Source organism: Gavia stellata, chromosome 25 (genome assembly GCF_030936135.1).
Source record: "Gavia stellata isolate bGavSte3 chromosome 25, bGavSte3.hap2, whole genome shotgun sequence".
Taxonomy (NCBI): Eukaryota; Metazoa; Chordata; class Aves; order Gaviiformes; family Gaviidae; genus Gavia; species Gavia stellata.
Genome location: NC_082618.1, coordinates 9,069,592 through 9,084,790, shown reverse-complemented (window position 1 = coordinate 9,084,790; position 15,199 = coordinate 9,069,592). Strand labels below are relative to the sequence as shown.

The window sequence follows — 15,199 nt, the reverse complement described above, 5'->3', positions numbered from 1 at the left end:
CAGAAGATGACCTCCAGAGTGTCATAGCCTCTAGGCAGATCAGAAAGGGGGACAGGGAGGATTTTCTCATCCTCCCCTTCTGTTCTTCTCAGTTATAACAGCTTCTGTGCCTACCTTCTCCAAAGGGATAACAACCCAGTGAAGTGAATTTAATTAAAGCTGCAAATTTTGTATGAAATTTGTCAGAAAAACAAAGCCATATTCTTGAGAGATCTAAATTCAGCCAGGAGGAAAACCTTACAGGACTTCCCTTTTTAATTAGCGGCACCTACGAATCCACAGCAAATTACAAACAGATCCAGCAGGCTTGCCTCGTAGGCTGAATTATCACATCCAAGTAGGCTTCAAGACACCAGCTGGACAGAGAAGCCAACCTCAAACCAGTGCCTTCTGAGCCACACGTGGACTCTATGCTCCCAGGGCACTTGGCTGGCAGAGCTCTTGGCTGAGATTTCAGGCACAAAAAGCACAGAGATGACCCCAGAGATATTCACTGAGCTGTTTCTCTTGGCTCTGCCTTTACAATCTACCAAATGAGACACTGAGAAGTGGAAGCTACCAAAGCCCCTGCAAGACTAAGCCAACAGACAATGTGGGAATTAAAGTTGGTACCATGCGGTGAACGTGTGGTAACTAGAAATGAAGAGAAGAGGGGACTTCTAGTTATAATGTGTCATCGACATGCAGAGAACAAACATTATAATGCAGTCACCATGCCATAATTACTTTGTGGTTCTCCATAGCAATGTGGCTTCAGTTGCAAACAGCACAGGGCCCAGGAGAACCAAAAAAGTACACAATCAAGTGTACTTTCCTGCTTGTGAGCCCTATGCCATCCTCTCTACCACACTCTGCAAGATCAAGAATCACTTTCCCAACTACAACCCACTGAGCATAGTCACACTAAACACCCTAACCTGCCAGCCCAAGAGGAGGCTGCAGGTGACACTTTTTGCAGTCTCCCATTACCATAACTATGTGGGAGAGGGTTTTTTTTCCTCCCAAAGAAGCTGTGGACTAAATGGTTGCTCTTTAGAAATCCCTTACCACTGTCCCATCAGCTAGAGTGCAACCTGAGAAGCGTTTAGCCAGAAGTCCTTCAAAGTTGGTTGTCCTCTGAATTGCAAACAAAAGCAATTTCACCTCAATCTCCTTTGCTCTTGTGCGCATTATCTTGGAGAGCTCTGTCCTGAAAGAGAGAGGCGGGAAATAAAAAAAACGAATGTGGTTTTCTATAAAGAGAAAGATCTGAAACCTAAGATTGTAATTCACTCTATCCCCTAGGGACACTTCCATCACAAAATTCGAGCCAATTCCTAAGATGCTCTCTAACATAAAACCGCTTTATGGATCACATTTCAAACATAACTACAGTTGTTTAGAGCTTTGTGGGTAACAGGACCCCACCTCCTAACACCCAGCACACCACGGCAGCCAGGAAAGCCCGCAGCATCAAACCTCGGGAAGCGCAGTGTCTCTGACTGGGGTCCCAGAACAATGGCAATGGTGCTACTGGGACTCCAGCTGGCACCCTCCTCTGGTGCCCCGTCTCTGGCTGGCAAAGAGCACGGTCCAAGGCAGTCACGCCATAGTCAGCTCACACTATTTCACTTGGCCTCTAATATCACTGATTTTTACTTCTGTTACACTGCAAATTCATTTCCACATCATCTCACTCTCTCAACAGTACATACAGTTTTAGTGATACTTCTCAGGGTTTTCACTCTTCACTTGCTTTTCATCATGGACAATTCTACACGGGTATTTGAAGACTGCCTTTAAAGGCATACGGCTATATGATCAATTTGGCAAAAGACAAGCCAACCTTTTGTTTTAAGGAAGGTGACTCTGCTGAGAGGCATCGTGAGCTCCCCAGACGCTCACCTCGTGACGTGGCAGAACTCCACAGCGATGCGCTCCGTCATGCACCACTCCTGAGGAAACATGCGCCCATACTTCTCCTCGTAGTCCACCAGCTGACGCTTTATCCAGGCATAGCGCCTGTCGATCTTATCCAGCCAGGCCACCTGAGTAACATGGAGAACATCATCTTTAACAGCAGCAGCTGCTAATATTCAGCCTGACTGCTTAACTGTGCTGCTGTAGTTTCGCAGAGCAGCTTGGGCTATCGATCAAAGCCAACTTGACCACTATTAATAATACTGTGAATGCTAGCAGTCATTCTTCAAAGTGCTTAAAGACATGCCAGACTGAAAACCCTATCTTGTACGAATTAAGAGAGCAAGTTCTGTTGAAAATGAGGATAACAGTACTCCTAAATCACGTAGGTACTGTTGAAAACTCAATCCAATAATAATTCATTTGATCCTACCCTCTTTGTTTCACAGACAGAGAAATTAAAGTCAACAGTGGGATGAGAATGCAGGAATTCCTGGATTCTCACGTTCAGCTGGTTTTCACACTCTGGGATCTGTGGACCCACAAACTTCTACAAGAATTCTTCCAACATGAGCAGGATGGGTTCCCCCCCCACAGTATTAGTGCTTTCCGGTCAAAAAGTAGAAAGATTAATCAAAAAAACTTTGATGAAAAAATGCTATTTAAAATGAAGCATCTTAGCCTTTTTCTCCTCTTTATCACAAACTGTCAAAATTTCAAAATTGTTAAAATACATTTTGATCCAAAGTTGGTTTTGTTTTTTTTTCAAATCCAAGATGATAAAAAAGCTGTTAGCATCAGGACAGGAAGTTTAAAAATTAGCTACAAAGATTAATCCGCTTCCTGGAAATCCCTCCCTGCCTTTGTTAGGCATTTTGGGGTTTTTTTGTTTGTTTGGAGGGAGGTGGTGGTGGTTTTTTAAAGTTTTTGGGTTTGCAATTTTCAGAATTTAATTTTTCAACCCTTTACAGGGCAGAAAGTATATCTAACTTGAATTTCTTTATTTACTATAGGAGGGGAAAACATTTCCAGCGCTGATCTATGAAACTGAGGTCTAAGGTGGGAGGAAGTCATCCTGGCAGAGCCGACACTGACTCCCAGCTCATGAGCCAGTCCATATCACACCCGCAAGTCATGGCTTCTAAGCCTTCGGGTTAAAAACACTTCACCACAGGAACCTGTAGAAACGTGAACTTTGTGAACGCCAGCAGAGCAAAATGCGAAAGCCAAATGTAGCTTGCTAAGCTTCCCTTACATCTTGGTTTTCCTGGAAAAGGACCAGATACTCTGAGAGGTGTTGTTTAATAAATTTCTTGATGATTTCCTGTTTGATTCTGGGATCCAGGACATTGGCGACTAGACACGCATCACGTAGGACATTGCTGGGTCCACCAGGCCTCTATCAAAATAAACAGAAACAAATGATTTAAGGTTAAATAGCTGTAAATTGTACTGCATCCAGGTTATCTTGTTTTTATCCTTTCCCATTATTCTTCTCTTTTTGGTGCTTCTGCTGCTACCCATTATTATCACTTAGGCATCTTTCTTCTGTTGGATGAAAATAGAGCTCCTTCCATTTCAGCGGCCGTAAAGTTGTCCTGTAGCTCAACAGCCACGAAGCTCCCTACGGCAGAAGAGCAGCCAGCTCCATCTACAGAAAGAACCGCAGTCCCGTCACTTCTGCAAAGCCTTGCATCGTCCTAGATATTCTGAGGAACAGCTAAGAGAAGTGGCTGACAAGAAACCGCAAGGCCACATTAATGAGGGGAATTAATGTGCCCTTTTCTGCAAAATTGAAGGCCAAATTAATGGGGGAAAAAAGCAGTCTAGAAGTGATCAACTTGCAACACAAAGTAGCATCTGCTGGTCTGTATTGGTATACCATGATGTTAGCGGAGGAGACAGAAAATTTAGCAGCATTTAAAAAAAAAATACACTGTTTTGAAGCTACGTCACATGGACAGAGATTTGCCCTTCATCAAGGGCAATCTGTTCCAAATAGTTTTCTCGTTTCTGTACTTGCTAGTTTTATGAAGAAACCAACAGAGCTAGTATTCTGGAAGACAGAACTAGTGTTTTCTTTGAAATAAACTCAAATTGACACCTACCCCCCCCCATATTGTTTGCAAACGTTTTCATGCATAATTTTGGGGAAGCATATTTGGTGCCTCAGCCCTAGCCCAGATTTGTATCTGTGCTGTCTGAGTAAAGCAGAGACAAACTTGGTGGCAGCATGTCAACAGACAGCCTGTGCTTGGCTCTCCCTAAACACAACACGAACCTTTTGCGTCCAGCAAATAACCAGTAACCTGGGTGAGATGCCGAGGGAACCCCACTCTGGGCTATCGGACCACACATGAATTGCTTGGGGCACTCCTCGATGGCTCGCAGACCTCACTGCAAATGGACGTGAGCAGCGTGACAGAGGAAGGGTGTCGTTTCTCTCCCACATTCACTCGATAGAAACAGTGAGGAATATACCTAGCACCCTACAGCTTGGGAGACTTGTCTGCTTTCTAAAATAACTCCTGAAACATAGCGAGATCAAATCTAGATGCAAGATGAGATTAAAACCAATGACAATCACGTTGAATAGTTTTCAGCAACGCTTTTCAATGGGAAGAAGAGGGGAAGTGAGAACTTTACCTTTGTACCTTGAGAAGGAAAGGCTTCCTCGAAGTCAGCCAGGATCTGCTGTCCCAACTCATTCTGCGCCGCCTTCACCCTGATGAGGACAGAGGAAACGAGGGCTTTGTTGGTGGTACAATTTCTTTGTTTCATTGTCTGCAAACATTACTACAGAGTGGACCAAAGCGCTAACAGTTACACAAAGGTTTTTAAGGGACAAAAAAGCATGCTAAAGAAAAACAGCCACACTAAGAAGGCCTGTATGTCAACACTGGGAGAGCATTTGCTCCCTGAATCACACCGGGATGACAACTCCAGCTCTACAGCATTGATCCCCCGAGCTGCAGCAGAACACGTCCTCGATGCTCTTGCCCCGCTGCAATTTAGTATTTTAATAAGGGCCAGTTAATCAGCTGAGAAATCAGCAGTGTTCCTTTACTGCCAATGTGATCAATTTATCTTTACATTCGTGTATGTTGATCACATTTCAACGAAAGTATGTTTCTAACACACAAAAAGCTTCAGAATGTCTCAATCTTCACCATGAACTTTTCACAGTTCCAGGTGCACTGACCTACTTTTAAATGCATCCATGTGAATACTGTTGGCTGCGGTTTTATCCCATAAATCCTCTATGCCTTAAGAAGCATAAAAGAGCAAAGGTATGAAATGGGTGAAAAAGTTTTGAACAACCCACAATCTTGCTCTTTATTTAGCTGAGAGAATAAAGCTTCCAATTTCCAGAAAGAAAAGTCAATACTGCTTAATTGATACTTCTAGGGAAATGGAAATGCCTACACATACTAGAAAGAGCCAAACCAAACAGTTAGGGACTTACATCCCTCTGCAGCCCCTGAATTCTTCCATCACTTTTTATTATACTGGAAACACTTTAAGGTCTAAACTGATCATTCAAAGCAGTGGATTTTTCCACTGAGATTGATATGTTAGAAAGAGCGGCTACATTTACTTTTGTGAAAATGTTTGTTCAGACTGTGCAGAGAAGAGTTTAGATTATTTTTTTTGTTTAAGACTCCTCAACCTTATCAAGGAATGATCCGCTTCTTTAATCTTCCCATTTCAGGTCCATTAATAGCGAAACACTACAAGATGACCTGACAATGCTGGAGAACAGTCTGGATTCTTTAATAGGGCCAAATGCAGAAAATTCTAGTCCTTTAAAAATGATAGTTGAAATATAACTTCATATCTGTGATTTAACTGTATGTATGACCTGCCTTATCCAGAGTTTATTTATGGGCATTTTGCTTGAAAAGCTTCCTGCCTGCAATGTCAAACTTAATTCTTACTTAAGCTCTCTGCTTCACAGGAACGTTTAGAAACCCCTCTACCCTGCCAGGTACAGATCCCCAGTTAACACCTTCATAACTGTAAAACAAAAGGGATTCACTAATATGTTGAAGTAGAAGCAGTGCAAGCACAGTGGAGGCACTGAAAAGAGCAGCAGCCAGATTCCGAAAGACTCAACAAATTTAAAAGAGGCACTGTGAAGCAGTTAAAAGCCCTGTCCGTGGGCTTTGTTGTTTTAGGCTCTGATTCAGAAAAGTACTTAAGGATAGTCTTAATGGGGATTCTCATGTCCTTAAATTAAGAAACTTGCAGGAATGCCTTGCTGAACTGGGATGTTAAAAATATATTTAAAAAAAAAATCTGTCCTGCTTAAAAATCTCTCAAAAGCAAACAGGGAAAATTAGATTTAGCCTTTTTTTTTTCTTCATATTTTATAAGATAGGGATAGGGCAGAGACATCAAAGTAGCCAAAGGTTTAGGTATGTGTGAGCAACGACAGGCAGCCTCACTGTCCTCCCAGCAACTATCACTCTTTACGTAAGCGCCCACACAGACACACGCTATTATTTTTTTCCACCAGCATGCACCCAGAAACATGAAAACCTTTATGCCATCTCTTTACAGAGCGACTGCTTTAGGAAGGCACTTGCTTTAGCCACTAGAGATTATTGCTCCCCATGGAAAGCTGTGAGCCTTTCAATAATTCAGAATAACCTTCATGCAATGGAAGCTGCAGCGGTGAAAGCCTCACCCCCATGGCTGGCTTCACCCGCATTCACCGCTGAAGGACCATTTCTGCACCCGCGTGAGTGTGTGTGTTTAACCACCTGCAGAAAGTGAATTACCCACTAAAGCTCAGCAATCCCAGGCACTCTCGGCTGATAACAGATTTCGGATCTCTTCTCAGGTCGGTTTGGTAAGGATATCTTTCCCTGACTAGATTCCCCCCAGCAGCGTGCCGGGGTATCGCAGCAGCCGCCCCGGCTCGCCGCAGCAGGGAATTGCCTTTGCCGAGGGTTGCTCGCATGTGCCAAAACCTTTGATTGCCCAAGTATTAGTGAGTTTTGTTTCTCTGGCTTTTGTTTTATTATTAGTAGCTTTCGTTCTCTGTTTCCCCCACCTCTAAAAAAATAAAAGCAAGAAAACCCACTGTTATGTTTCAAATGACATTAAATTACTAGAAACCACAATTCCTCTAGCCAAAGCTACCAGAAATCTTAAACTACGCCTGGCAGCTTGCTGAGATAAAAAGAGGCTGAGCTAGCCTGTTTTTCTGTGGCAAACTTATAATCATCTTTCCCCTAAATACTTTCCAGGCTTTTTTCCACTATCTGCTAGGCTTTCTGGACCACTTTCATGGGTGGGTTTGTGACCACTAATTGTATGCTCCCTCCACAGACAGAAAACAAACGAGGATTGAGAGATAACAAAGTATTGCTATTTACTACAACAAACAACTTCCAATGCAAGGTACAAGAAGTTGTTTTAGGAACACGATTAGGAAAATATTTACATTTGGATGTGAGTTGTGACATTTCTGTATCAACACTCAACAGGATCAGCACAAGCAGCCAATTAATTCAGAGTTGAGTCAGGTTTCCAGTGAATACTTACAGTGGGATTTTGTTTGGTTATTTTCAAAGGGACAGAACAGGTGGAAAGCAACGTTAAAAACACATCATTAGTTTTCACGGCATCTAGGAGCAGGAACTTAAATTGAACACCCCATGACAAAGAGCACATCCAACAACACCAAGCAGGCATTTTTCCTTCCCGTGGTTTCCCATTCATATTTGGCGTTACTCCATTCACACCAAGAAAGAGAGGCTCTTTATTAAAGAAAGCAACAGAATCTGCTGGTTTAGCAGTGTATATAATAGACTTATTGTATATAATAGACTTCGGTTGCTGTCACAGGTATGTGCCAACATCTACTAAAGCATTTGTTGCCTTTGCAAACATCCAAGAGCCTTCGCTTGTACCATTAAACCAAATTCATGAGATATCAAACCCCAGCAATTTCACAGTCTAAAAATAGCACTGTGAGAAGCCAGGCAAACTTCCTTTGATGTTTCACAAATCACAAAAGTGTTTCCAAGCAAAGAGAGAGAAAAGTCAACTCCAAATCGGGCCCTAATACGGACACGTGTAGTCAAACTCCAAAGCAGATATTACCGTGCCGCAGACCTCCCTGCAGTCAGTTGCTGCCTGGATGTCAAAGCAGTAAAGAGATCCCAGCAACACCCTGGGTGCAGCTCTCCTTTCGCCCCACAAGCAGCCGCTTCTATCGCTACCAGATGGTGCAACTCTCCCTGTGTAAACACTGGAAGGAAAACCCTGCTGAGGCAATTCTAAAAATAGGAGGAACAGACTTCCTTGAGCTTTTCAGATCCTTATCTTGAAGGGGGAATAAAACAAAAGAAGTTTTCCTCCATGTCCTTGCCAGTCTCTCTAGCGTGGCTCGAAACCACTGGGCCTTTTAGCAGCAGCATGAATTGTTTTCTATAATTATCAGCAACTACGAAAGTATTAAATAATTATCCATCAGAAAGGGAAAGCCAGCCAGAATTCTGGACCAAGGTTTAAACTATATTTGGCCTTAAAATGGCTAAAGACAGCAGGTTTCTGCCCAAGGGCATTACCACTCTGGAAGAAAACGAAGCAAGCTATCTTTCTGAGCATGAGGTTGGAATAGACAACAGCCTACATTCAGAAAAGCACTGACATATGTTTGTATTTCCTTGATGTTCATGTTCATTTAAGCAAATGCTTATGGTCAAATGCTTTGTTAAAACAAGGCCCCATCTCTCTCTCTGGATTTAGGGTGGATTTTTCTTTTGCTCTGTCTCACGGATTCCATCTGGGTTTTCTGGAAGAGGTATCTATACCATAAAGAATGTCCAACAGATTTACATGAAAACATTACAAACAAATCATTCAAACACTGTTTCCATCACTAAACAGCACAGGCAGCCAGCTGCTGTCTTAGCAAAGGGAGTCACCAAAAAAATTCATTACTGTGCCTGGAAGGCTCCTTTCAAGTACCTCTGTATCGAGCAAAGTCATCTCAGGCACCAAGAGGATGGTGGTGATAAATTTGCAATTTTCACACTGAAAAGAAATGCTATCAGGTATGGCTGTATCATTAAGAAGGTTCATCCCTAATGTTAATAGGCTGTTTTCACCTCTGAGCCGTGCTCAGCACTACTACAGGCTGTTAAGCAAACATCCCGTGCGTGATGTAAGAGAAATAAAGCCTGCTGTAAAGCAGGAAGGGTAGGTTTTGGCCAGGGACAGCAATGGCCCCTCGAACAGCGAGGGCCTTGTTCCCTCAGCACCCAGCTGTCAGGTCCCAAACGAAGCCAAGGCCCCAGGAGATCTGGCGGCTTAGTCAGCACCGAGCCTTCACCTGCGACTGCGGAGAACGCTGGGCACTTGCTGTTGGAGCTGCACCGAATCTCACCAGATTTAAACGTGTAACTCCACCTTAGAAAATCAAGACTATACAAAAGCTCAGCATAAATGTTTAGAGCAGCCAGGTGTTCTGCAGGCAATTTTGGGAAGATTTGCTGTAAGTCTCAAATCTCAGCAGAATTGGGCAATGGGAGCAGGTTTTGGCAGAAGAAACTCAAGGTGCTCAGAATAACTGAGTTTGGCAAATGCACAAAAAGAAATCCTGCCTGCCTAAACCCTTGGGCAACTATGCAGTTTGATAGCAATTCGACAGCAGTAAGGCACGTGTCTGGGCAGAAAGGGGCCCCAAGCACCACTGTGTTAATGCATATATTTCTGCTTCGTGCCAGCCTGCTGAACTGCATCACTGAGGTTACGAAAGCAGGAGGAAGCATCACCTCAGGGTTCACCACAAACACCTGCATATGAAGATCACATAAAACAATTTGTACTTCCACAGATTACTCCAGGTAAGGTACATTAAAAGCCAGTCAATGAGAAGTGCAGATAATTCATGAATTACAACCGTACTGATTACTGTTATTTAACAGAACAGGCTGGTCAAGATTTGAGCAGATCATGGCCAATTTTAACCTGTTTGTTTTGGCTGTAAAGAAGCTCAAAGGACCATGTCCAGCCTTTACATCCTTGAGAAACTGATTCTTCCTAATGCATTTTCTAACCTTCCTTCCCAGCAGGCATACAAGTGCTCAGGATTTGATCATTTTACCTTTCAGAAAGCTGTCGAATCTGAGGAATCCCCATGTATTTGTTGAAATGCTCTAACACATTCACGACACCTTGGAGAAGGTTGGCAACTTCCCCATACTGTCTCCTCCTGGTCATAGCCCTGGAGAGGAAATTAAAGACTTACAAAGGCAGGTTCGATGAAAATCCTGGGTGGTAATTCCACAGGTTACCTCACTCCTGCTGGGTCATAGCGGTCCCTATTGACATTTATTTTTCTAAAATACACAACTCTTCATTAACATTCCAATGCAGCATTAAAATTGCACTTAACTGATGCTAAAATAAACCAATCTGGCACACATCTAACAATGCTTCAAAAAACATAAATGTCAAAAGCCACACTTGGCAAAGAACATGTAAACTACTGAATGCATCCGCTTCCCAGTATGGGTCCGGAGGCAGTAAATGTTATTTCACTATAATGACCTGAGTTAAGCCATTCGTCATCACACACAAAGTGTGAGTTAAAGCTTCACAGGGAGGACAATCATAGCTGAAAAGCTGAAAAGCTATTAGCCTTGGCTTTTCTGTTAATAACTTTCACAGGGAACTGACAGAAAAAAAATCAAGTTTATTTATTTTTATTTCATCCTTTAGAATCATTCCAATGGAGACAGCAGCCTAAGTAAAATTTAGTTCTGAACACTTAACAACCCAGTGTTCGTGCAGAATTTGCTACAATCCAAGAACAGGCTGTGCCTGGGTCTCGCAACTTCACAGATGCAGTATATAAGAATTGGATTTCCCTAGCCTGTGTGTTCCTCAAGCACATTAAAAAACCCACAAAGAATTATTAGAAACATTAACCCCACTTCATACACAGTACAAGCTGTAAAGCTTCTTTGAACTCAGAACCAGAGTAGACATTTCTGAAAAAGAGATCTCATTCCAGTTTAAGACATGAGACTGATAAAAATCCCCCCAAATCCTCGAAGAGCACATCCCGAATGAGGATACCTAACTGCACAGACTGTCTTACTCTTTAATGAAGCCAGACTCATTTCTTATCACCAAGGATCAACACAGCAATTCAAGCAATCGATGCTGCAAACCCTTAAATACAGCAACGCAGATTGCAGGTCACTCAGAGCAGCACAGAAAGGGTCTGCCAGCAAAAAATCAAGACTGCAACCTATTAAGCAAACTTCCCTCCAGAAAAACATGCAGCTGTTATAGACCTCTGCAGAGCGCTACACCAAACTTAGGAACACAGCAGCGGCGTCAAAGTACCACTAAAAATTCACATGCTTACTCCAGTGAATCCACACCCCCCGCCAGCATGTGCAGGTGATTGAGGGTGGTGATGGAGGTGGTCAGATGACGCTTGGCATGATCTAGCTGCTTGATATCCCGTGTGATTTCTTTAACCTAGTGAATGAAAAAAACAGAGTCTGGTTAAATATCAAGCCACAGCAACAAAATTTTAAGGAGATAAGAAGGGCGCTCTCTTGCCTTTGGGACCACAAGCATACTGGCTCTAAAGCCATGTTAACACAAGGACAAGGGCACGGGTTCAACACATGCTTGACAGCAAATTGCCAACCAGTCAGCAGGACCAAAGACAAAAACGTTCCCTTCTTAACAAGAACTAGAAGCAAAAGTCAGTGTCGCCCTCCCTTTCAAAGGCTAGAAAGAAACTGCTGCTCACCATTTGTTCAGATTTTTCAGCCTTGTCTTTAATATCCTTAATTTTACCAAAGAGCTGTTGAATGGCTTTCTGGGCTTCTTCCAGGGCCTGGAAAAGAAACAGGGTCAGAGTGGAAAGAAAACCTGCATTTGGTTTTCACCTTCTAAGAAATACACAGTTACTCCCTACAGTCCCTGGGCTGGGGCACTGGAGGGGAGCTGTTTTCTTACAAAGAAAATATCATCAGCACATCAAAAGCCAACGTACCATGTTGGGATATTTAACCTGAGTGGACCAGTGTTTCAGTATCCACGTTACAGTAATGCTCTGGCAAAATCGGATTGAGATATTCTATGAAAACACCTCCGCAATAAGAACTATGAATAGGTTTAAGGTTACTGCAATAAATTTTGACATGCTAAGTGTGCAAAATTATGTAGAACTTAGTCCTGATCAATACGTATTTAGAGCAGGAAAATGAAACCTCCATAAAACCTCTATGTGCATCATTAATTCTAAATAAAAAATACACAACATTGCATATAGAACACTGAGTGCTTGCCTAAACCCCTCACTGAATTAGCAGGATATTATTCTGTTGGAAAACACTGTGCATATTTTGCTGATTCTTTCGGGGTGGGCAGCTCAGCCTCTCACCCACCCATAGGAGAAGCTCATTCTAGGCATGGAAGAGAGGGCACAGGTTTAGCAGGTAAAGAGGGTCGAGCACGGGAAACGGACCTCACCTGGATTTTTGTGCTATTTTACTGCAAGTTTCTTGGGGCATCCGGTCCCCCTTATACAACCATGGTGCATCCTGACCTCACACAACCAGTGTGAGCTACACGTGGATTCAATGAGTGAAGCCACATGTCCAAAATCACATGTCCAAAATCTGACTTCTGAAGTAACTCAACACGTTTTGCCTTCCCAGTCTGATAACATTTCCAGCTCCAGCTCCACTTTGTTTCCCGCTGTTAAGTGGGCTCCTATCCCTCTGTTTTTACATCCAGTCCCATGACCAAGGTTACAGCACAAGCTACAAGCTCCTTCAGCAAATAAATTTAACACATCTTCATTTGGAAATGTATGATCAAACTATCTGCCAGAAGTTTTTGCTGGAACATAGCTGCATTATAATAAAAGTATAAAAGTTGGCAACATTTTATAATTCATTTTCCAGAGGGGGAAAGAAAGTCTCCTCTGAAATATCTTCTGAATCATGTGAAAGTTAACACTTTATCTATTAGTGTCACACAGCTATCATATAGCATGTTCACTAAGGGAAACGAGCACACAAATGTGCTGCAGGGACAACTATATCAGAAACGAACACCACCACCTACCTCCTTTGGCTCCAGCCTAGCCACCTTTTAGAGTAATGTTTTCTCTTCTCTTTCATTTAAAGGCATGTGGATTAAGTGCAAACCAAAGAACTAAAGAATGCTCCTTTCAACATATTTAACTGTAGCCTCTGTACTCAGTCCCAGACCACGGCTGCAGCACATTACTCAAGTGGCCTATTAAGCAAGCAGCAACTGTGCTGCATATTCTGAGATTTGGATAGGTCTGTTAAAAAAAAAAGTCAACCTGAAATTCTTCACAGATGCCAAATGCTATGTTTCCCTTTGCTTCAGCACTAATGTTAAATGCTAATTTCTCTGCATGATCCTAGGGAAGTCAGAGCTGCTGAATTCTCCAGAAGAAGAGATGAGGATTTAGCCAGCCAACAAAAAGATTCTCCAAAAAGAGATGTGACCCTCCTTCATACCCAAAGCCAAGACAATCTCACAAAACTTACTCAATCTTTGGATCATCTCAAACCAACTCCGGATCTGATGCACGCAGAACCACTGGGAGGCCAAGGACGGAGGATGAGCTGTAAGGAGCCTGGGGAGGTCCTACACACCATGCAGCACAAGAGAGCAATGCAGACATGCAGCAGGACCACCACAAATTCCCAACTATCCGTACGCTTCTTAGGCACATCTTTGATCCCATTCCTCTCTCCTAGGGCTAATTTTTCAGATGCACGCTCAGACAATAGCCACAGCAGCTCTCCTTAGCATGGCTGCCAAGGCGAACTCTAAGACCTCCAGCCATCCACCGCAATCCTTTCAGCTGGGGGTGGCATCTCCAACCTGCTCTCCAAGGAAGAGAGCATTTGAGTTGCTATTTTAAACATCAATACGCAGCTCAAAGCCATTTGTTCTCGACAGCTTTCAGCAACCAAGTTCAGAGTAAACAATACCATGAGTGAGGATTTCCATCTCAGGTCTTACAGGTTTTGCATTAAAATCCCTATCCACAAAGGGAAAACTGTCTTACCTGTTTTCCTCATGAGATAGAATATCACCTACTTGAATATAGGGACCTTTTCCAAAGTTACTACCCATAATTTATCCTCAGATAATGGCCCAAACAAGGATTTCTAGCTGCCCACACAGCGGCAGTTTTTCTTTTGCTCTCTGTTAAGAAACCACACTCAATCTATTTCTCTAACGGGTCACGGTGCTATTTAATAATACTGTGACAAAACCCAGCAAAGACTATTTACAGGAAAGTGGTTTACACTTGAAAATGTTCCTGGTGCTCACTGCCCTGCGCTCGGTAGAAACCAGCACACACAGCAGCGGGCAAACTCCCCACCTAAAAACTGCCCCCGGAACACCGAGCAAAGTAAAACGGGATTTTGTTCTCGTACACTTAAAACTGCCAAAAATAAGGTGAACTGGTGTCATCACCTGGTCCTGACACTTGTAGCTTTTATCTCCTTACAGGCTCTGGAAAAACACAAACGAGACAACATGTGCTCTGCCCTCGTCTGATGAAATAAAGAACTGTGGTCTCCCGCTGCTGTGAGAAATAACATGGCTGGGATGGGGGGAGAGACCCAACAGCAGCTGCCATTCTGTTCAAGCTCCGTATTGCACCTCTTAGAGAAGGGGATACGTCTCCATAACTGTTAAAACAACACCAAAACCACAGAGAGGACTCAACAGCAAACTTAACAGACTTGAGTAAATCAGAATTGCTCATAAACACCCATTTCATTTCTTAAAACTTGTTTCCAAATATTTGCTTAGCCATTAAGACATAAATCTTTAGCTACTCTTCTAAAAAAGAGCTGCATATTCCTTATCTGAGTCAGAACACACTAATTCATCAACGTGCTTGGTTTTTATATAATTTACATTTAGGGATGAAAACATTTCTTCAAATGTACGTAGGATTTGCTGCAAATAACCCTGCATGAAAATGTACCTTTTTTAAGTCAAGGGGACACCATCAGGTAGATCTGATGGGAAGTTCAGAACCGAATTAGAAGTCTTACTTCTTGCACAAAGCCTACAATTAAACTTTCTTATGGTTCTTTTTAAAGAAATCAATGAAACCTTTTTGGCTGCAGCATTCCAACTGCAGCATCTGAAAGTAAAACAGTGCATGTAGAGGAAGGAAATAATAAAAACTAACCAAGATTGGAGAAAAACCTTCACCTTCCTGGTCACCGTAAAGACAGAGGAAAGCAAA

General features: G+C 42.7%; 1 protein-coding gene across 1 annotated transcript in view; it reads right to left on the bottom strand.

Annotated features, from left to right (window-relative positions):
* The window catches only part of VPS53 (VPS53 subunit of GARP complex), a 67,543-nt gene that overhangs the window by 35,582 nt on the left and 16,762 nt on the right, over nucleotides 1–15,199 (bottom strand). Inside the window, exons 5-11 of the mRNA XM_059829130.1 lie at nucleotides 11,690–11,776; nucleotides 11,294–11,409; nucleotides 10,022–10,141; nucleotides 4,546–4,624; nucleotides 3,155–3,298; nucleotides 1,885–2,027; nucleotides 1,048–1,189 (exon numbers count right to left, since the gene is read on the bottom strand). Coding sequence (XP_059685113.1) covers nucleotides 1,048–1,189; nucleotides 1,885–2,027; nucleotides 3,155–3,298; nucleotides 4,546–4,624; nucleotides 10,022–10,141; nucleotides 11,294–11,409; nucleotides 11,690–11,776 — 831 coding nt within the window. The remainder of the gene's footprint in view (nucleotides 1–1,047; nucleotides 1,190–1,884; nucleotides 2,028–3,154; nucleotides 3,299–4,545; nucleotides 4,625–10,021; nucleotides 10,142–11,293; nucleotides 11,410–11,689; nucleotides 11,777–15,199) is intronic.